At 37.0% G+C, this 24,026-nt stretch overlaps 2 protein-coding genes across 4 annotated transcripts in view; one reads left to right on the top strand and one right to left on the bottom strand.

Moving 5' to 3' along the window:
- Nucleotides 1-14,465, top strand: part of LOC135221672 (pre-mRNA-splicing factor ISY1 homolog) — a 214,129-nt gene extending 199,664 nt beyond the window's left edge. The window contains exon 7 of the mRNA XM_064259392.1: nt 13,920-14,465. Coding sequence (XP_064115462.1) covers nt 13,920-14,063 — 144 coding nt within the window. The 3' untranslated portion in view covers nt 14,064-14,465. The remainder of the gene's footprint in view (nt 1-13,919) is intronic.
- LOC135221673 (uncharacterized) overlaps nt 6,851-24,026 on the bottom strand; it is a 159,512-nt gene continuing 142,336 nt past the window's right edge. For 2 of the 3 annotated variants that reach the window (XM_064259396.1, XM_064259393.1), the window contains one exon: nt 6,851-7,141. In XM_064259396.1, the coding sequence (XP_064115466.1) occupies nt 7,123-7,141 (19 nt within the window). In that variant the 3' untranslated portion in view covers nt 6,851-7,122. The remainder of the gene's footprint in view (nt 7,142-24,026) is intronic. The other variant, XM_064259394.1, reaches the window with a different exon arrangement.

Genomic DNA, 24,026 nt, shown 5'->3' with positions numbered 1-24,026 from the left:
TGGCTTCATCCGATTTCTCGTCGTTTGCAATAACTATCTGTTTTCTGTTGTGTAAAAATTCTTTTAACCATCTTCCTACTTTATCCACGATATTGTGTTTTCTAATTTTCTTCGCTAATATATTATGGTCTACTTTATCAAAAGCTTTTGCAAAGTCTAAATAAACCACATCTGTTTTCATTTCCGCTTTTCATATTTTTGAATATGTTTTTTCACGGTGGACTAACAGTTGGGTTTGTGTACTTTTTCCGGGTACGAAACCATGTTGTCCTTTCATTAAACAAATTATTTTTTATTAAATGTTTCATAATATTTTTCTTCATTACCCTTTCAATACACTTTCATTATATGTGATGTTTAGACTCACAGGCCTATAATTACTTGCCTCTAGTTCTTGATCCACTTTTGAAAGTAGGGGTAATATACGCTAATTTGTGCTCATCATATATCTTGCCTGTATCTACACTTTGTCTTATAATATTGCAAGTGGCTTTTGCGATAGAATGAACTACTTTCTTTAACAAAATAGCAGGAATTCCATCAGGCCCTGCAGCAGCTCCATTTTTAATTTCATTAATAGCCTGCACAATATAGCTTCATTAATATCTATGTCAGCTAAATATTCACTATTTTTCATCCCTTACTTCTACTATCATTATCTTCATTATCTATTCTAGGGGTGAATTCTCTCTTATATCGTCTGCCAGTATGTTTGCAAATTTCCTTTTTTTCATTCGTTAATCTCCCTTCAATTCTCAGAGGGGCCTATTTCTATTCTTCTTTTATTCATCTTCTTCGCATATGAGTATAATAGTTTTGGGTTTTTGCTTGATATTTAATAGGGTTTTTTTCTTCCAGTCCCGTTTTTTCATTTTCTTTTGATTGTATAATCTTTTGTCTGCATTTTTTTTCTATCTTACTTTTTAGTTCTATAACTTTCCATGCATTTTTTTCATTTTTTCTTGCAAGACCTTTTTTCCACTTTCTGATTTTCTGGAACAAGATTCTTCTGTCTCTTGGTATGCATGAATGATGTTTACTTTCTTCTTCGGTATATATTTTTCCACTATTATCTCCATATTTTATATAATATCTCCGTATTTACCCTTATGTCATCACTTACGAAAAATGTTTATCCCAATCTTTGTTTAATTCTTCATTAATTTCTGACCATTTTATATTTTTACTGTAGAAGTTGTATTTTCCATATCCTTCCCACTTTTTCATTTCTTGCTTATCTCTATTTTCACTTGCTTGGAATGAACTGTTAATTCTATGACATTATGGTCTGAAATACTCGCATTATAAACTATTATTTCTTTAACATAATTCATCTCGTTCACAAATACTAGGTCTAAAGTATTTTTCCTTTCTTGTTGGCAGGGAGTGATTTATTGAATGTTGTATTCTAGTAGCATATCTAATAGCTTTTCAAATTGCCTCTTATCTTCTGCACTACTATTACTCTCTTTTTTATATGTATAAGTACAACCACAATCTCCTATTCGTTCTTTCCATTCTACGAAAGGAAAGTTGAAGTCACCAGATAGGAGAATAGTCCAGTCCTTGTGATTTCTACATATATCAAAATCCAATTTTTCAATTATTAAGTCAAACTCTTTAGTATTTAGGAGGTCTATATATTTACTATGTTCATCAATTTTTCAGATTCAAATTCTACGCTATTAGTTCACATTCTGAGTTACATATATTCTCATATATTTTTCCTTGTTTTTTGTCTTTCCCATATTTGCGGTTCCCCTTGATTCCTATTTTTTCTATCTGATCTATAAGTTTGGAACCCTTTTATTTGATCATCATTCCCAGTCTCTTGGGAATACCAGGTTTCACTTATATTCATTATATCTATTTTCTTTTCATTTTGGGTTAGTTCTTCTAAGTACTCTATTTTTCTTTTTGAGTTACTCGTAACTAAATCCTGCGCATTCATCACTATGATGGTTTTGCGTGTTTTCTCCTTCATTTAATACTGATAGTAATAAGGATTTTCCCATGTCTCTTTCCTGTTCTGGTATGTTGTTCTTTTTTTCATTTCCAGAAATTTCTGACATTAAAAAATCCAACTTTTCCATAATATTTGATCTTCCTTCATCATAATTATTCATTTTGTGTCTGAATCTGCAATTTTCTCCGTTTCTGCAATATCCTCTTGCATAATAAATACAGTTATTATCTCTTGAGTAGAATTTCGGAGCTGATGCTTTGAAATTCTTTGCTGACACCTCTGCATATCTCATTGGTGGTTTGCTTTTCTCTTTTACCTGATATTCTTGATTTCTCTCTTTATTTGTTTCTTTCTTATTTTGGATTTTATTACTTGGTTGGTTATTTATTTGATTATGATCATGGCTACAGGGTGCATATATTTGCATTTTTTTGTCGAAACTTACATCCTTTTCCTTCTTTTAGGTTTTTACATATTTTTGGATGCAGATCTCTGCAAAATCATCCCCATATCCATCTAAGTATGCACATTTACCATATATTTCATAGTTTTGACATATCTTAGGATGTTTGTAGTAACATCTTTCTCCAAATCTGCAATTCCCTCTTTTCAAAAGGTTGCAGATTTTGTCTTTCTTGTCTATTTTTTCCTCTTTCCGTCATTGTATAATCTGGGTAGAGCCTCTTCGGGATTTGCTTTTCTGTTGTCATATCGTAATTTATTTCTTCGTAGGTATGCTGCTTTATTGCCTCATATGTAGTATCAATGAGTATCTCTGCATCCATACTTTTATCTTGTTCTTTGTTTTCCTTATTTTTTTCTGTCATTTCATTTTTGTTTACTTCTCTTCCGTTTTCCTCTTCTTCTTTTTCTTCTTCTTCTTCTTCCTCTTCCTCTTCTTCTTCATCCTCAACTATTTGTACATTCAATCTTGATTTAATAACATTGTCTATCCATGATAGACATGTTGAACAAAAAATTCTTGTATCTTTCTCAAATCTTGTATTACCTCAGCACACTGTGGATGGGTCGGAATGTTGCATGCAGCACATTTTTCTGATTAGGTTTTGTGGATTGACTATGCTATACCAAACCTTTACACAGTTTTGCATGCTTTTGGCATTCTTTTTCCTAATGCATCAATTAGTATATTCACAAGATTCACCTTATTTTCATTTTCTTTGTCGGAAATATGTTGGTTTATGTATATTTTCTTTATGAGTCTCTTGACCACTTGGATTTTATTTGGAACTTCTTCAATTATTTTCAAGATGTTTTCATTAGATTTGTTCCAGTTTGAAGGATTATATCCTTCTAATATATCTATGAATGCTTTTGTATCTTTTTGGTTAGGACTGTTGCTGATTTCATAGATGAGAAATGCCAGTTCCCTTCCTGCTACCTCATCGTATTGCGAATCTGCTAAACACGCCAAATTACGCCACCTTTTCCCGCAGTTGGAACTTACTTGCCATCTTGTTCTGATTTATAGTATTACACTTGATAAACTAACTTTAGAAGACGCTTTATCCTACTATTTTCACACTAATCTTATCACCGATAGTTCACGAACACTTCTAGATATTTCTCAAATTCTAGTCGTATGTTAAACTTGTGATATCTGTTGATTATTGGTGACTTCACGCGGGTACGTCTCACCAGCAAGATGGCTACTACGAGAGGAGAGAGAGAGAGAGAGAGAGAGAGAGAGAGAGAGAGAGAATTATTATTTTTATTGTGATATCATTTCAAACTTATTAAACTTACTAATACAGTATTAATCAAAATTAATATTTGAAAATTAGTAAATCATTTTTGTATTATAAAAATGTATTTAGTCATGAAAATAAACATCAAAATACAGTAATTAGTGATTATTTTAGTCGGAAAATACAAAGAGAGAGAGAGAGAGAGAGAGAGAGAGAGAGAAACTGTGTTAAACTATAAAGGATTCTTATCATAGTATGCGTTTTTTAAAAGCGTCGTAAACTCGGAGCGTTGGAAGTGTCAGCGTCGTAACCTCGGAACAAGCGTCGTAATCCAGGGCGGATTTTTCAATGAATATTTAAGAAAAAGCGTCGTAACCTCGGAATGTCGTAAGCCGGACCCGTCGTAACCCGGGGACCGCCTGTATTCAGTTAGAAAAGCCTAGACTTCAAATGCACTGTTTATCCATCTGAGTGAAAAATCTCATTGTATTAATTGGGGTGATACCTCTGTAATTGCTAGATCTAATGATTATGTTTCAAGAAATTTACTGGAATCAGCAATTATACAAATCACTAATAAAAACAACCTAAATCTTTGTCCGGGAATATACCATTTGGACCCGTATATTTGTAAAAAGATTATGAAGGATCTTAAAATAAATGAACTACTAATAAATTAGTCCCACATGTATATAGTTATTATTTCTCTCTCTCTCTCTTGCTCGATATATTTATATATTTTTTTCTTTCTCGTCTTTTCATTAATAATTTATTGGGAACATTTTTGTAAATTTCATGATAATAAGTTGTATATGCTGCTTTTTTTTTTTTAATGTATTGTTTACTGTATGAATCGTCTGTTGACCGCGTGTATCCTCTAAGTTGTGGCTGCCCTCAGGCGTTTCCTCGTTTTTGTAGAGTGAAATCAACCTTATTGCTAATCTTGTAGTGTCAGTTTGGATATTAAGCCTACCTTGACTGTTTTTCCTCTGTAAGAATCAGTTGTGCCTGAGTAAAGAGTCGAACTAGAACCGAAAGTGCTTGGCTATCTCGCTTTTTCATTTTTTTTTTTGTGGCAAAAACCTTTATTTATACATAGCATATATATATATATATATATATATATATATAATATATATATATATATATATATATATATATATACATATACATACATACATACTACATACATTACATACATACATACACACACACACACACACACACACACACACACACACACACACACATATATATATATATAATATATATATATATATATATATATATATATATATATATATATATATATATATATATATATATATATACACCATTAAACTTTCCTCCCAGTTCCTTGGGATTTCTTCCTCTTACCATATAATTTTTAACAAATCCAGCATCCATTTCTCCCACTCTGTACCTAGTAATTTGATCATTTCAATTTGGAACGCCGATGGACCTGGTGCATTACCATTCTTCATTTTACATAATGCTCTCTTCACTTCTCTATCCTATCTCCATCACTGGGCCCTCCACCGTCTGTGCTTCCCCCATCTCCTCTCGTTTTCAGTATTTAAAAGTTATTCAAAATATTCTCTCCATCTCTTCATCCCTGTACAATATATTTCCATCTGTGTCCTTGATGATGCCCAATTTACCCAAATGCTGTCTCTGCCTTAATCAAGTTTGAAATCTTATAGATATCCTTTTCTCCTTATCTTGTTCCTAGTCTTCCATTCAACTGTTCTGCTACCCTTCCGATACCCATACTTACCCTCTTTCTCCCTGGGCATGCCTTACTTTCCAGTCCTTAAATGCTTTTGATTTTCTTTTAATTGATTCATGCACCTTTCCATTCCACCACCACTTTTCTCCTCTCAACACTCCATATCCACTGGTTCTTCCTACTAGTTCCTCTGCTTCCCCCACACATATTTCTCTCATGTCTGCCCAGATATTTTCCACTGTCACCCTGTCCAACTTCTACGTTCCCCCTTTCCAACCATCTCTCTCTCAGTCCTCCTAAATTGCTCCCCCTTTAAAGTTCCCAAATCTTAATTCTAGATCTCTTCCTTCTCTTTTTGAGTTTTCTTCCTCTCATTTTCACATCCATCACCATCAACCCAGGTCACTTTGTAGTTCGTCACATTGCTTTTGTTGGCTCCTCTGACCAGGATGTAATCTGTTTGGCTTTGCACTCATTCACTTTATACATTATCAAGTACTTATCCAACTTCTGAAACCATGTGTTCATACATGCCAATTCAAAACTCTGAGGCATCTCCAGTATTTAATCCTCATCTTCATTTCTAACTCCAAACCCATGGCCTCCATGTACTTTCTCATACCCATCTCTTCTCTTTCTCACCCTGTCATTCATATCAACTCCTATCATTAGTTTCTCCTCCTCTCTCACTGTTCTAATGACAACCTTAAACTCATCTAAATAATTTTTCTCTTGCTCTTGGCACCCCATCTGAGGAGCGTATGCTGATATTATATTTATTGCTTTGTCCCTATTATTATTGGAATCATTAAAAGCCTATCACTTCCTCACCCTCACTTTACTTCTATCACTTTTTCCTTCCAGTTGAGACTTACTATAATCCCAAATCCATTTCTTCCCTCTCATGATGCACTGTAATAAAGCTTATACCCATTTTCTATGTCTCTAGTTCCACTCCCACTCCACCTAGTCTCCTGCACACAAAGAAATCTATCCTCCTCCTCTCCATCACATCTACTATCTCCCTCAGTCTTTCTGTTAGAGTCCCAACACTCCACATAACTGCTCTTATCTTCCACTCTTTCACTAACGTCTTTGGCCACAGTCATGAACCCCGTGGTACCCCTCGCCCATTTACCACGCCAGTAGGGGGATTCTAAATTGGCCAACCTCAAAGTTTCCCTGCCTGGGGTGCTGCATGTTGATTTTCTACCCTGGCTCCTTGGGGTTAATGGTAGTGTTATTCCAGTAACAGTAACATTTAGGATAACATAACATAATATTTTTTCACTAAAAATTCGTTATTGTTTTGGTGGTAAATTCAGTGACTTGAACAATAATTATCGTACGTTATCGTATTGTTTAAGGTTTGCGGTTGGCAATGAGACTTTAAACAAAACGATGTTTCCCTTTTAAGCTGTGTTTAGGAAAAACATGATATGGACTTGGCTAAATTTTATTTATTTTGAATTTCTAGGAATACAGTAAGTAAAACAGCATTTGTAATAACATAAAGTTTACATAACCAATTTTTTTGTAAGATACCTGTTGTTGCAAAAGCTAACCTATACACAGGTTTTGTAATTCAACAGTCGTCTTAGGCTAGATTACCCTGGCCGGATTTTGTCCATTAAATCTGATGTCTGTCTGTTCCGGGTCCACTAAAGCAAGGTTGTACTGTACTAGTATCTAGCTGGTAGCTCATGCCAGTTTTGTGTTTACTCTCTCATGCTGTAACTATAAAAAAGTAATGTTCACATTTATATATTTAGTTTTTACAGCATTAAACATTTCAAATATTGATATCAGAAGTAGCATATTATAACAAAGTTATAAGCAAAGTACAATAAGGCAATAAAACATTGTCAACAATACAGGTAACAGATGGACTGAAATAGTACAAAACTGACACATATGCTATGAATATATGAGGACAAAGACATAGGACCGAGTAGTTATTTTGAGGCCTTCAGTGCCCTTATCACTGTTGCACATAATGGCAACAATTTTGTTGTTGCACATAATTGCAACAATTTGCTGTCCTCTTACAAACAGGGGGATGGGTAATAGTAAATATTAAAGCAAAGACAATTACAAATAGATGGGATGGGTAATAGTAAATATTACAAAGGTGTAACAGGAGGAAAACCTCGCAGTTGCACTATGAAACAATTGTTAGGATATGAACAGAGGTACTGTAAAAGGAATGAAAGTAGTTGCAAAGACCCTTACGCAATGTGTACATTGCACCAAATGAGGTGCACTGACAGCGGTACCCCTATGGGGGCTTACGAGGTTGTGAGGAGCTGTTGGTTTTTGGAATTCTAATACTTTGCTGTTTCCAAGTTCTGACAACTTGGTAAATAAAGTATTACTTTCAGCAATTTAAGGATTTAGATAAATCCTTGATTTTCATGAATTGTGACTTACAGAATAGACTTTTTTATGTTCTACTTATTTGCACTTTGTCGTCTGACTTGTTTGTACGACAACGTCCAATGCAAGCACTTCTGACACCCGTTGTTGCAGTAAAGGTTGCAAATATGAGATTAACCTCAGCCAAGTATGATTTATGTACAGTATGCACAAGTTGCAGGGGCAAGTATGTTTGATAGAGAAGTCTTTTGTTGAATGTGAGGACTGGAACTAAGCAATGGAATTTTTTAAATACTCATCTAGGAAAGAATAGATAGAAGAAAGCAACTATTAAACAAGACAAGGCTATAGCTAGTCAGGAATCTGCTAGGTGTTCTACTGATGTACCTATTTAATCTGTGCCTGTGATTTCACCCATTCCCAGTCCTTTGGCTCTTGACCCCAACACCATTGCCAACCTGGAGTTTAAGTTCGATTGCAAGTTGGAATTGTTAGTGAACACTTGTCACAGTTAGGTGAGTCAGTAAGTGCTGTTATTGAGTGCAAAGTGAGTGGTGTTAGTGAAGTGCAAGTGGAGGAGCTGGCTGTCCATCCCGCCAATTCTCCTGAGCAAAGGTCTCTGGCATACTCCCCTGCTCCTGGGAGAATCCATACCAGAAGCCCAAGGGAGATCGGTGGGGTGTGCCCATGGGCAGTCAGCCCCTCAGTCTCGCCTGTTGTCAAGTCCCAGGTGATGACAGACAGCTAATGAAAAGGTGTCATTAAGGACGTGCACCATCTTAACTATAGTTCAGAGGCTTCCAGCCCTAAACAGAAGTGCCAGTGGCACTTCAGTGATGTTTCAAGACCATTGAAAAGGTTTGTGATGGATGTCTCGTACCTTGCACATGCTTTACAAGAAATTGAATGAGGCCTTTTCAAGGCAAATGCATCTAGTAGTGCCAGTTAGTGCAGCACTCTCTGAACATCAGTTGGCTCCCGAGCATCGTGTAGCACCCGAGCGTTCAGTGGTGGCTGAGCAGCACCAGTCAGCACTTGCTCTCTCTAATGATGTTTATTGCCTGGAGTGCCTGACTACTTTTTTTCTTCTACAGAACGTTCAGCGCCAGCTTAGACTGTTGTGGTGTCTTCGTCTGTACATTAAGTTCAGGGGGGTCTTTGGTCACGGATTCGTCACTTGCTCTCATTTAGCAACAGTTGAATGATATTTTAAGTTTTTTTTTAAGAAGCCCTCATCTTTCACGAAACCCTCTAGAGATGTTTCTCTGACTTCAGGGTCGTCAGTTGAAGAGGAAGTGGGTCTCTAGGGTTGTCTCAAAGCTGCTTTTATCTCTCTGGCTGCCCCTTCTCATGCGTCTAATTCTCAGATTAGTAAACTTGTCTGAATTGTCCAGATCATTGCAACTGGTCCTGTCTACCTCTGCAAGGAAGACACCGAGCGAGGTTGAGACTTTGCTTTCAGACAAGAGGGAGAAAGGGAAAGCTTGCTTTAATTATCCGTCATCTTGTGTACTGAGCAGGGGATATTTGTATTACGCTACCAGACAAGCTCCTTCCCTGGGTTTGTGTGGCTGCCTCCTCCCAAGGGGACTTCTTTAGTCTTATTGACTCAGCCTGTAGGTCAGTTTCCAGCAGCCAAAATTATGTTCTCTCCAGTCAAACCTGACCACTTCCTTTAGAACAGCTGAACATGACCTTATTCAAGATTTTTGAAGTGGTTAGTTTTTTCGGAAGGCACACCGGCCAAGAAGATTCAGGAATGTCCTTCCTTACCGACAGATGCCTGTTCTGATTTCTTAGGCATGTTCTCTTGTACAGACAAAGGAATAAGAGACACTTCTTGAGAGTTGGCTTCCATCTACACCATGGGGGTTTTGAAAAAAAGAGGGAACTCTGGTTACACCACGAAGGCACTAACCACAGCCCAGAAGTCTGCACTCTTTTCTCTCCCTTAGTTTGGGATTTATTGTTCCTTCAATCAGTAGTCAGATTGCAACTGTGTTAAGTTGCAAAGTTCACTCAGGATCTGTTGGCGCAGTCTACGAGACACACTAAGGAGCCTCCTCCTCCCAACGTCAAGTCGTCCTCTACACTGCAGCCCTTTTCCTTTTGTGGGAGTAGGCAAAGATCTCAGCTGAGACCAAGAACTAATGTACAATTTAGCTCCCATGCTGATAAGATCCTCAGCCAAGCCTTCTTCCAGGAAATGAAGACAGTCTTCTGTGTCCCAGTAGGTGCCAGGCTCCAGCTTTCTGGGGAAAATTGGAGCAAGAGAGTGGTAAAACAATGGGTTATAAAAGTCCTGAAGTTTGGCTACTAAATCCCATTTCTAGAAGGACCTCCCTTAGCCAAGAAGCCCGTCTTGACTGCCTACTAGGCTTAAAGAGGTTTTCGGCCCTTGCAGATGAAGTACACTCCCTCCCCGAGAAGAGGGCAGCAAAGTAGTCACAGATGTGAATGCAGAAGGTTTTTACAATCTCATTTTTGTAATCCCCAAGTCATCATGGGGACAAGGACTGGTCTTGGATGTAAGCAAACTGAATGTTTCGGTCTTGGATGTAAGCTAACTGAATGTTTATATGTCCAAAAGACAGAGTTGCGTATGGAGATGAATTGTTCCATTCTCTTGTCAATTCATCAAGGAGACTGGATGGTTTTGGTAGACATGATGGATGCTTACTTCCATGTCCCCTTACATCCAGACTTAAGGAAGTATACAGGCAGTCCCCAGTTATTGGTGGGGGTTCTATTCCGATGACCTGATAAGTGAAAATCTATGGTGCTGACTACTGAATTTTGACACCAGTAACAGGAAATCAGTGCATTATGGCACTGAAAATTACAGACTAGTGCCATAAAACCACATCACCGATAACTGGGGATTGCCTACCAAAAATTCATTTTTCATCTAATGGGGATCAACATCGCACTACTTGGACAATTGGCTACTTCATTCACCAATGAGGGAACAATGTGTGGAGGACTTGAAGAATTTTTTTTTTAACACAAGATTTAGGATTGTTGATAAACTATCAAAAGTTCCAGCTGGTTTTGTTGTAGGAGATACTAGTTTATTTGGGGATGACTCTGAACTCTCATCTTTTTCGGGCTTTTCCATCCCCCAAGAGAGTGGAGTCCTGTCTACGAATGGTAGATAATAGCCATGAGAAATAATATTAGATAGGGTAGCATAAAAACATTTAAGAGAGAGAATAATCTGAGTACAGTGAAAATAAAGAGAGAATTGAGCCTTGGTGTATGTGAGTCAGATTTAGTCATCGAGGCATAGACGGAACAAATGTTTAGTCACAGGACATTGGCAAGACGGGAAAGCAGCAACAGCCAAAACACTGTCGCAATAGAAATCTTAAGACCGCCATAAAACTTGTTGACCTGTGACCTCTCACCTAACTCACTCTGCTTCCGTTGATTGGGAAGCTTCACCATCAAGAGGAGGTATTAGCATGTTAATTTAGCAAGCTCTGCCTTGAAGAGGAGGTAACATGTTAACCCCACCAAAAAGGGGATGGGGTAAGATAAGAGAGTCAGCTTCACTAATCTTGACCCCGTTTGGGCGAAGACCTGGAACATGCACTGCCTTAGGGGGTTGAGCCAAGATAATCGTAAGGGTAGTTGATTGCAAAGCGGCAGAAGCAGAGCAGAGAGAGCCAACCGCCATCATACAGTAAAGAACAATACCTTTCCAGAACGTTATATTGGTCCAAACCAGAATACCTAGATTTTTTTAAATCTTAAGTTGTAACTTGTGTAACTGTATACTTTTATTTATTTGCATTAGTAAAGAAAGAAAACTCTGCCATTCATCTCACTTGATACTACTAATCCAGAACTACCAATTAAGAAGAATAATAAAGACAAAAAACATAGAACCAGATTGCAGACAAAGATAAAAACAGAAGCAGGTAAGAGAACACAAACTCTGCACAACAATTTTCTCTCACTACAAACCTGCTTGGCCGACAGGTGGATAAGCTTCCTCGGGACTTTGGCCTCGATAGAACAGTCTGTCTCACTGACAAAACTTCACGAGAGTTCTGCAGTTCTATCTCAGGCCCAGCCGGGACAGGGAGTCATCCAGTCATTCATATTCTTGGTAACTGAGAATATCAAGACACCTGTTTTGGTGGAGGTCAGAAGACATGTTACTAGAGGGTTAGTCTCTATTCCCTCAAAGCCCCGACCTGAGCTTCTATGCCAACACATCGGACTTAGGCTGGAGCACTCTCCTAGGAGTCAAGGTCTCCGGGACATGGTCGCATAAGCAAAAGAAAAGGCATATAACTTGAAGGAATTTAAAGCAATTCACTTACACGAGTACAAACTTTTACCTCAGAAGTGTACAACAAAATCATAGCAGTTTATTCCGACACCACCATTGCCCTGTCATACATCAGCAAGCAGGGAGAAATGCATTACAGGATACAAACTGTCATGAGACTCCTCAGAGCTAAAGGTTTTTTGGGGGCAACTGCAAAAGCTATTTCAGAGTTCAGACAAAGGTCTTACTCTATTGTCTACCAAAACAAGTGGTCCATCTACCCCAATTAGTGCAGAGAGAATGGCATCTCTTCCTCAAGGACAACTGACAGATTGCAGATTTCTTTTTGTCTCTTAGAAACTCTTAAATCTTTTGATACAGGCAAGCAGAAGAGTACAGAACCAGTATCCTGGAACTTAGATGTAGTACTAAAATAACTTTTTGGTCCTCCTTTTGACCCTCTCAATGATGCCTCTTTCAGGAATCTGACTAAAAAGACCCTCTTTCTGGTAGCCTTAGCTACAGCTAAAAGGGTCAGTGAAATGCAGGCAATGGACAAGTGGATCAGGTTCTCTAGAGGAAATGAGATATATTCATTATCATTAACTCTAGGTTTTCTCGTGAAAAACAAGAATTCCGCTAAGCCCTGGCCTCATTCTTTTACTTTCAAGAGTTTGGCAGAGGTAGTAGGATCAGAGGAGGAGGAAGAGAGTTCTTTGCATGGTAAGAGGTTTTATCTTCATAGGACAGAAAAGATAAGAGATCCTTTCGGTAACTAATGGATTTCGGTCAAAGACCTCTATCTCCCCCTTTTGAACAATCCTCTGTCCTTCTTAAGAGACCTCATGAGAGAGGCACAGTCTCAGGTAGGAGAAGAACTTCTTCCTACTCTGAAGGTTAAAGCACATGAAATCAGGGCATTTTCCATGTTCATAGCTTTTAAATATAACATTTCTCTGTTGGACATTCTTCAGGCAACAGACTGGAGTTGTAAATCAGTAGTATTTGCCTCCTACTATTTAAGAGAAGTGGAAACTATATGTAGAGTGAAGTACCTTAGGTCCTTTATCAGTGGCTGGCATGGTGTTGGGAGAGGAAACAGGAAGAATCCATTCCATCCTTTCTTTGCTTTGAATCAAGGTGTTGAGTTATAGGGGAGTCTGGAGGTATGATGTACTAAGATAACCACCAGTTTATTTTAATAGTTGGGCGGTGAAGTTTTTTTAAATTTATGGTGTAGGTAACACTGTTGTTTTTCTGGTTTTCTTGTATTGGTACTGTGCCCTGGGCAGGGGCATCTTTATATGCTTTGGTAGCGTTCAGAGTTGCCCTTCGCTACAAAGTTCCCACTGACGTAGCAGAGTAAGATGAGCGCCAACCAGAGGCACTATCTTCCTGCAGTAACTCTCTTATCAGGTAAAGAAATGACAAGCATTGTCCCAATGCTAGCAAATTTTCTGTTCACAAGTTCATTACTTTATCTAATGATCTGGGGTAGAATAGTTCATGTATCTCATCTGTCAATGTGGAATCAGCTATGTAATTACTTGGTAAGTTACTTATATAAAAGATTTTAGCTGCTGATACTTCCGAATGCACGTATTGAGTATCTGAAGGTCAAGGTCAAAGCCTTTTTTTCTTAATTGTATAAAATATTTATATATATGTAAGTGAAATACCCTACTTATAATTAAGACAAAATCTTAGTTCTTTTTCAAAACCAAAATTGTTAATTTAAAATGCTTTATTGTATCAGTTTTGATGTTCTGTATAAGTGCAATAGACTGTACATCTCACTAATACTCTTACATTGAAATAATTAACATTTACAGTATGTAAACCTTTCTTCATAATTTTCAGATAATGTTAGACGAAACTGATGAACGTTCAGAAGTCCAGAGATTTATGGCTCATGTACCCAATATTCCAACACAGGCTGATATTGAAGCAGCACTTGTTGAGCGGAAGAAGAATGAACTTCTACAGACTTTTCTTGGGGAGTGAAGTTTTTTGTTACTTCAGTCAAGTGAAATTTGCAAATGTACAAATAAATTTTATACTTTTTCAACTGTATTGTAATAAACTTTTACTTATTGCTATTGTCAGAAATTTTAAAGAGCTTGTTTGGAGATGGCTACTTGTGTGATTATCAACTCTGAGAAATTATTGCTTTGTTGCAAAGTAATGGATGGTTAGAAAATTACATTGGCTAGAAATTTACTTTCCTGAAAGACATTGAATTTTTTACAATTAAGCAAAAAACCTATTCAATATCTGTTTGAGGGAAGTTTCTTTTTATTCATAATTTGAACTTATTTCCTTGAGTGATAATTACTGACCTTCATTTGGTGGTTAGTTTTCAGGACCATCTGTATTGTAAAAGAGACAATAAAAGGGCAGTTTGAATTCAAACCATTCAATGTGAATACATAAAGACTTTTGCCAGATTGTATGTATTAAGTTTAAACCCCATATGACTTGGCAATTGAAATAGTCTTTGCTAATAGCAATCTTGTATGAGGGTGTCTCTTTACAGTTGGGAGGCAATAACTTCATTTTCTTCATTTAGTATAAGTAAACTTGGAGAATTCATGTAGTTTGAACCATTGGGAATCTTGAGGTTGCCATTCTTTGGATGACATTTATTTATATTTCTTTGCATAAGAACATTGATCTCCCACTTTCTGATGTTTGAGAGGAGCAAGCCAAAGTGAGTAAGAAAACCCTTGATTTCTTGTGGTAAATGCAAATTTCTAAGACACTAGTAGACATTTCACTAAAGGTGGCATAGAGGAGTGATCTTGTCTACAGTCTTGATGAGCCAATTACTGAAAAAGCTCTGGCAGCAGGGCTTGGCTTTTAGTACCCTCACAAAGGACTTGATCTGAGCAAGCATGCTAGCAGGAAAACTGAGAAGTAAAAGAGGAAGGCACTTCATTCTGTTTCATGCATAATTTCCATCAGAAGGAAGGCGGGTGGGCTCTGATCTTATAATTACTGGGTAAGTATATACAAAAAACTATTTTAAAAAGATATATAAAACCTTATTTTACTATAAAAATATAATTTTTGTATATGAGACTTACCCAGTAATTATATACAGGCAGCCCCCATTACCATTCGTTTTACAGTGCTTGTTCAATATTCATAACTGGGTTTTACCCTCTGTAGGGTTTATAGCACCGTTGTCTGGTTATTGGTGGCTTACTCTAACTGCAGAGACCGCCTCAAAATACAAACTTGATGGATGTGCATCTTTTCCTTGGCTTTTTTAACAAGTTATCCTTTACTTTACTGTATCCAATAATACTGTATGTATTCTTATATTACTATTCTATTAAAAAATACAAACCAATCATGATTTGGTTGGAAAAATCACCTGACGGAGGTAAGCTTATATTTTTGCCATATTTAACTCAATTTAAATTGAGATATTTTCTTGCTTCTATTTAATGCAAATTAATCTCTAGAGAGGGCTGAACAACAAGTATCTGTCAACTTCTCTCTCTCTCTCTCTCTCTCTCTCTCTCCACACACACACACACACACACACACACACACACACACACACACACACACACACACACACACACACACACACACACACACACACACACACAGATAAAAAAGGACAAAATTACAACACCAAATGTATACCATATGTAACATCCTACATCAAATTTATTTACCTTAAATTATTATCATATTACTGTATTAATCTTTGAGACTATATTAATAATATAATTTCAAAGTCATCTTAAACATTACACATTTACTTCTAACACTTGCAGCCAAGATACGTATCTTGTGGAGAGAGAGAGGAGAGGAGAGGAGAGAGAGAGAGAGCGAGAGAGTGGAAGAGGAGAGAAGAAGAGAGAGAGACGAGAGAGATTATGCTTACAGTATTTAAAAGAGTGAAATGGAAAGATTATTGCATTTCTCTAAAATACTCTCATATGAATTTTGTAATTACAGTGTTCCCCCCGTATTTGCGGGAGATGTGTACACGACACCCAAGCGAATAGCTCAAACCCACAAATAGTTAGAACTCTCCTCTAAAAATACCTATATCTGCCTATCTTGAAAGTTCAAATACCAAATGTCTACTTATAGTATTATCCTACATCAAATATACCATTGAATTGATATTATTATCATCATTTTAAAGTCATCTTAAACATTTTACCATTAGAAATATATAAACAGCCAATAGCAGAGAGAGAGAATAACTCCTTACGATTTCAATACATTGAAATGAACATCTGTAGGCAACACTTTTTTCCCCTCCCATAAATACATATATTTCTCCAGAGAATAGAGAAAGAGAGGACAGAACAATTATGTTTGTCTGTCAATCAATTCTTTTGCTGAAAGCGAGAGAGATAAAAGAAGGAAGAAATAGAAACACCAAATGTATGCCTTATGTAACTTCCTGCATCAAATTTACCTTGAATTATTATCATGTTACTGTATTAATCTTAGAAATTGTATTAATATAATTTCAAAGTAATCCTAAACATTAGTACCCTTAAAGGTATATACTTACATACGTACTTATATCACTTGCAGCCAAGAGAGACAGTTACCACTATGACAATAAGTAAAAAAAAAAAACCTTGTGGAAGCAAAGTAAAAAAGTACCTTGTGAGAGAGAGAGAGTTGTCCTTACAGTATTTAAAAGAGTGAAATTGTGGCGGAATCACAAGCTAGGAAAAAACAAGCTGCAGAATCCCCCCCACATATACCTAATCGATCCAGCTGCCAAACCCACCCTCAGTCACACTTTCTTCTATACACAACAAATATACGCAGGACAATTGACCTATAGCAACAAAAACAAAAACAACACAAAACACACGTACTTACCAACACTCCAGATACTCCCGGCTATCCTGTGCTGTCTGCCGTCGAGGTCGCAGAGATACCAACCACAACCCAGACCACAACCCACAACCAAAACAACACAACAAAAAAAAGGAACACAGCAACAAAACAGGAACGCAACCACAAACCAACAACAACATCCAAAGACCACAACCCACAACTCAACAACAAACAAGAAACACAACCACAACCTAACAACAAAACAACAAAAGACCACTGCACAACAACAACCAAAGAACACAACCACCAACCAAGAAACACAACCTCACATATCACAACAAAAGATCACTGCACAAACACAAAAATCACAACAGCACAGGCACAACAACTCTAATCAAACAACACTTACCTAACAGTCACAATAACAAACAAAAACACACAAAACTCAACAAACTCCCAATGCCTTCAAAGACCGCTGCCGTCACTAATAATCCTCACCAGTTCTTACTAAAGACTGACTCAAAATAAAAACAAAGAACTCTCATCTCTACCAGCACCAGCAGACAGCCCAGAACCCACCAACAACCAATTCAGTCATTAACTATCCATACAGCAATTACACCCTCTCTCTCTCTCTCTCTCTCTCTCTCTCTCTCTCTCTCTCTCTCTCACAGACGTTGTCAAATGGAACTTCATAACTCCTCCATAAAATGGAATGATTATTGTATTTAAAATACTCACATATGAATTTTGTAATTACAGTTATAGTATTATTGGAAAATATTAATGATAAACTTATTACATACATGTCCATGAAAATGATCTCATCTCAGTAAGAGAGAGAGAGAGAGAGAGAGAGAGAGAGAAAGAGAGAGAGATATATTACATAAAAACCATTAAATTTGTTGACCATTGTATGGCATTGTTACTTTCCCAGCTCCGAGCGTCACTGGAGTTACAAAAAGGTAGGGAAATTGATACAAAAAAAAGACGAAGGGATTAATTTTAATTTGAAATTAGTTATCGTATTATTACTACTTCTATTATTATTATTATTTGAAAATATAATAAACACATGCATCTACCATAAAAATTCTCTCATCTCATTAAGAAAGAGGAGTTATCCTTACAAGTGAAATGGAAAGGTCATTTTCATCTTTTTAAAATACTACCATTATGAATTTTGTAAGTACAGTTTTATTATTATTATTATTATTAAATAACTGAAATTATCAAAAAACATTTTACATAGTAGTACCATACAAATTCTTTCATCTCGGTAAAAGAGAGAGAGAGAGAGTTTATCTCTCTGTTCTCTCAAAAAAAAATACTTATAACGCTTCCCGCGAAAGAGAGGGAGGGAGTTACCACTATGACATTATTATCTTGTGTGGCAAAAGAGAGAGAGAGAGTTATCCTTAATTAAAAGTGACATGGATAGATTAGTATTGTATTTCTTTAAAATACTATCACATAATATGAATTGTGTAATTACAGTTATTATTATTATTATTATTATTTGAAAGTATTAAAAACATAGTACAAGTACTATAAAAAATCTTGAGTCTCAGACCAATAACTGGTTTCTGGAGAGAGAGAGAGAGAGAGGGAAATTTCCTGAGCACTTGATGGCAACAACACAACAGCTCCTCCCCCTCCTGTCACATAACATGATATATCTGACAGTTTTAGTACCTGGAGTTAGAGAAAGAAGACTGGGATTTCCTTCATTCTTCCATAATTTTTTAAATTTATAAGCTAAAATCTTACTAATTCACTATGGTATTTTCTTTAATGAATTGACATTATTGCTGTATAAATTAATATTAATATTTGAAAATAGTAAATCATTTATTTATCATAAAAAAAAACATACATCTTTGTAGTAGAGAGAGAGAGAATTATTATTTTTATTATGTGATATCATTTAAACTTATTAAACTTACTAATACAGTATTAATCAAAATTAATATTTGAAAATTAGTAAATCATTTTTGTATCATAAAAATGTATTTAGTCATGAAAATAAACATCAAAATACACTAATAAGTGAGTATTTTCGTCGGAAAATCCTGCGAATGGGCGAATCCCTGCAAATAAATGGGTAGATATGGTCCAGAGAGAAATCCGCGAATCAGTGAGTCCGTGAATCCGGAGAACGCCAATACGGGGGCCCACTGTACAGTTATTATAGTGTTAATATATTTTTGGTTTGGAAAAATCAGCTGATGGGGATTCATTTATCTGTATTTAACATAATTCAGAGCAATTTTTTTGCTTATATTTAGTGTAAAAATTAATCTAAAAACTATTTATATGGGACAAGGTTATGTTTCATTATATGAAGTGTTTTTAAGTTGAAATTTTTTTCATTTATAGATTTTTTTTTTTTTTTTTTTAAGATTCCTTTCGCTATTTTTACCCTATTTTGCTGAGAGTTTTGATCCACTTTCTCTTCAGTGGATGACAAGTCGGTATCTCCATCTTTAAGGTGGTATAGGGCGAAAAATGCAGTCATGAAAAAATTCATGGAGCTTCATATGGCAATTAAGAATATGTATACGAAATATTTTGTCAAAATTCCTCTTACTTTCGTAGTTACAGGGTAATTAGTAAACATAACTCAATAAGCCTAAAACATTCATCCGTACAAGAAAATGCATTTCTTCTGTTATCGTAAATTTTGATAATTATTGTCAAAGAAATTGTGAGAAATGGCATCTGTAGAGACTCTGTGGGTTGCAGAGGGAAGTATCAAGTTCAACCATGATAAGTAGGAGCACAGACATCAAGTAGACTACACGTTCGAGTTTCACCTCTGACATTCGCTTGCTTTTTACATATGCTTATCTATGTTTCGGCAAGAATTTCATCATGCCAATGAGGAAAAGACAAGGAAATCATCTCGCTAACATATAGATGAAGATAATTCACTCTAATATGATTACAGAATATCATAATATATGCGATATTAGCGTAGTTAACAAAGAGAGAGAGGAAGGGTTGCATAGTAAGTAAACGCGCCCGTCTTGCCTGAAGCACACGTCACACTGTCCCCAAGGCTACGATCTTTGAGCAAAGGGATCTTAATTTATGATAAATAACATAGTTTTGGTTTATTAATTCCCAAAAAGGAATATGAAATTCATAATAATCATGATTTATTAACATTGTCTTTGTAAAAAGAGAGTACAACTTCGAATTTCATCATGCCAAAACGGAAAATACTAGGAAAACATCTAGGTAACATACAGAAGAAGAAAATTCGCTGTAATAAGCAGAGTTAGTGAAGGAGAGAGAGAGAGTTGCGTAGGAAGGAGTGCCCTGTCTTGCCTGACGCAGTGCCCCAAGCTACGATATATGAGCAAAGGGATCATCAGTTATGATTAAATTATGATAATTAAATAGTTTGGGTTTATTAATACACAAAAAAGAAATATACATTCATAATAATCATTATTTATTAACATTGTCGTTATAAAAATACGAAGAAAAACTTTGAACGCCCGTATCTCAAAACTATAGTTATTGACCTTCAAAATCTATCTTCTCACTTAGTTTTAAAGCTATAGCATTGGAATTTGGTGTAAAACTCAGAAAGACGGTATAGAACAATCAAATGAAGCCCTTTTTTCCAATTTTTGTTTCGTCTTTTTTTTTTTTTTTTTTTTTTTTTTTTAAATTTTGTTTTCTAACTTTATAGGGTTTATTATTTTACCATAATGAAAATTTCCTATCTAGCAAAAAAATGACTTAAAAAAAAAAAACTCATTTGATTCGAGGTCTACATCAGGTCTATATATGGTAGTAATCCCAGGTCTTAATATTAAATATCAAGGGAGGAGATAGAATTTGAAAAATGGTTATTTCTGGGCTCAGCCGTGTCGCTCCCGTGAAATATGTCTGCTTTAGCACTATTTCTAGTAAAATTTTGCTATAATACCAGAGAACTGCTAAATTGGACATGTCAGAAGCTTCTGACTCGCTCACCTATATAAAAGGTGTCGGTATAAAACTGGGGCGAGTGTTAAACACTACCACAGCAACCCCTCCAATTAGCCTTTTCCTCATCAAAAGACCCTAAATACGGGGAGCCGACCCATAGGTCACACCTAGCTACCCCGTTGAAGGCGTCTGTGACGTCATACTTATCGATAGCCATATCGTGTTCGTACGTTCGAATATAGCTATTTGTTCTTTTATTTTTATTCTTGATTACGGATCGTCAATCTACCTCTTCACCCAAGTTAAGTACTGGTTCTGCCCTTTTTCAATATTTAGAGAGTGAATTTGCCTTTCGTTTTGCCTGTTTATTAGGATTTTATTAGGCGTCACTTATAAGTAGCGGGCCGGGCGGCAAGTCGCCTTTACGGCTTATCCTTGAATTGTACCGATTTCGAGTGGTCTACCTCTCTGCTTGTAACATGTGATATTCAGTACTATATTTATTTATTTATTTCTTGGGTGGCAGTTTTTAGTCGATCCTATTTTCGTTTATGTTTTGTTATTTTCATGTTTTTCACAGGGGTCTTCATTCGAGCACGTTTCTTTATTTCGTGCTTCGCCGTTTATCCACCGTCCCCCCCCCCCTTGTTATTTTTAAGTTTGGTTTATTTCATTCAAGAATTTTCCCTTTTTTCTTTCGTCAGCTTGCCGTTTCTTATCGTTTTGTCAGTAGGCAAGTAGTTTTTTCCCTTTTTGCGCCAACCGTTATCGAGTGGCCTTCATTGCGGTTTTATATTTTACGTAAGTTTATTTTCATTTCCCCCGTGTTAAAGCATGATTTTCTTTTAGCTTTAAGTAATTGATTTTATTTTCTCTACGTATATGTTGGATGTTAGGTCGGTTAGCCTACATAGGCTATGCCTGCGTTGTTTCCTCGTGATCTTTTATTTGCGAGGGTACGCTGCTCACATGATCGTCACCCCATCAGACCCTCCCTCCCCCTCACGTGGGGCCCCAGTAGTTGGGTGCTCCTCTCGCCTCGGTTGTCGCTGACAGCCGTTCCCATCAGCGGAGGGGGCCGGGGGGGATGTAGAGGGTCCTTCCAGGACCTTAGGTTAGTGGGTGTCGCTTCTCAGCCGACCGCCTCCGGAGTTGATGATTGCTTTGCGTATGCAGCCTTGGCTTCCGTGATTTGTTGCGCTCTGCTTCTTTCAGCTCCCGGAGCTTACATCCATCCGCATAAAACATTCCCTCTCTGCATAAGGCGGATTAGATTCCGGCTTCTTTCCGGTAGTCGTTGAGGGCTATGTTTACGGAAGTTACTCTTCCGTAGGCGAGATATGATATTTGTTATTTTAGTTCTCTTTTTTATTTTTATTTTCTTTTCTTTTTGCCACGGAACTTGCGGGTTCATGTGGCCGTCCCGGGTTACTCCGTGTACCCCCCACCCCGGGTCATAAAGCTCCGGTGGTTTTATTTCTTACACAGTCCCCCGGGACGTAAGTATATGAATATATATATATATATTTTCCTTTCTTTTGCCACGGAACTTGCGGAGTTCATGTGGCCGTCCCGGGTTACTTCGTGTACCCCACGGGTCATAGAAGCTCCGGGTTGTTTTAATTATTACACAGTCCCCGGGACATAAATATATAATATATATATACATATATATTTTATATATATATATTTATTTCAGTCCTGAATGCTCCGGCATATGACATTATTATCATAATAATCTAATAAGTCTGTGCAATTGTTCTTATATATTATTGCACTTACAGGCCACTCAGTGTCTGGTTGCTGGTCTACAGGATCCGTGCAACCATGATGTTTGCCGGAACCATGCCCCGTGCGCAGTATTGCTTACTGGTTCCGTAGTCTGGCATCACGAAAACTGCTTTGCCTGCTAACGCCTTGTACAACAGGTTACCTGTTCGGTAAGTTACCGCACTGCTTGTTCTATGCATATTGTGATGGAATTATATTACACTACTTTTGTTAGTGTAAAAAAAAAAATAAAAAAAAAATAATAATAATAAATAAATAAATAAATAAAAAATAAATAAATAAATAAAAATAAAAAAAAAATAAATAATAAAAATTTCTTTAAATTAAATTACATTAATTAATCAACATATGTAAGGATAATGTTCAAATATTTTACTCGAAATTGACACATTCCTTGCATTACAGACGGAGCAGTCTGTTAAGCATGCTGCACTCTCCACCCTCAAGATCTGGGTTGGAGGTTTTGGACAGAACGTAGGGAAAGCTAAGCCTTATATTCTACCTCAAGATATGGCAGCCTTCCCAGCCAGGAAACCTGCCAGATACGTTGACCCAAAAGTCGCAGCACCAATTATCAAATCAATTCAAGATTCAGTTATGGAACAGCAAGAGGCAGAGTTGCTGGACCTTGGTTTGGAAGTAGTCTTACTTGAAGTAGTGAGGATTTTGCCCGTTACACTAGATATGGTTACAGGTAACATTGTTAATGAGGCTAGCCCTAGTTTGGTCACCGGAGTCTTTCCTCGAGTGACTGATTCTTCCTCTCCCTTTACTCCCAATTCCTTCATGGGTTTCACAGGAGGTTTGCCCCCTCCCAGGTCGCATTCCTTCTCTGTGATTCCTAGATTAAAGAGAAAACCTTCGGGTAAAACCTTGCTTAAAAGCCAATCAGACACAAAGCCAAGGCCTGGGCAGGTGCCAGAGGGTTCATACACATATTAAACCTAGGCCGAGATTTTTTTTTTTTTCTAAGTCTGCAAATCCAAGGCTTTAAGGAGAGAACTCTTCCCATTGCCCTCAAGTCCCATCCCTTCAACGTCTTGAGATCGGATACCTCATAAGGTACCGTAGGGAGGGCTGGAAGGTTCCCCTTTAGTCGGCAAAGACCTGTTCAACACGAATATTTTAAATCAGGTCAGTGGTCTTGCTAGCTTAGTCAGTTCAGTCGCAGCAAGGTTTGAAAGGGTGTTTTGAAAAGTTTAGGTGCACAGGACTCCCTGATTGCAGGTCTCAGACAGGAGTAGGCAGTTCTGGCACCTCCTAGTAACTTAGTGCAAGGTCAGAGCATGCCTGACGGGTCCACCGCTCCCCTCCGTTCCACCCTGGTGATCCTTGGAGGGTAGCGAACTTCGCTCCATTTGTTAGCGGGATGTTGACTGCAGAAGGTTGTGGTACACGTAGACTCGA

Source organism: Macrobrachium nipponense, chromosome 3 (assembly GCF_015104395.2).
Source record: "Macrobrachium nipponense isolate FS-2020 chromosome 3, ASM1510439v2, whole genome shotgun sequence".
In the NCBI taxonomy this organism is placed as follows: Eukaryota; Metazoa; Arthropoda; class Malacostraca; order Decapoda; family Palaemonidae; genus Macrobrachium; species Macrobrachium nipponense.
The sequence above is the reverse complement of the archived record's forward strand: the minus strand, read 5'-3'. Positions and strand labels throughout refer to the sequence as shown.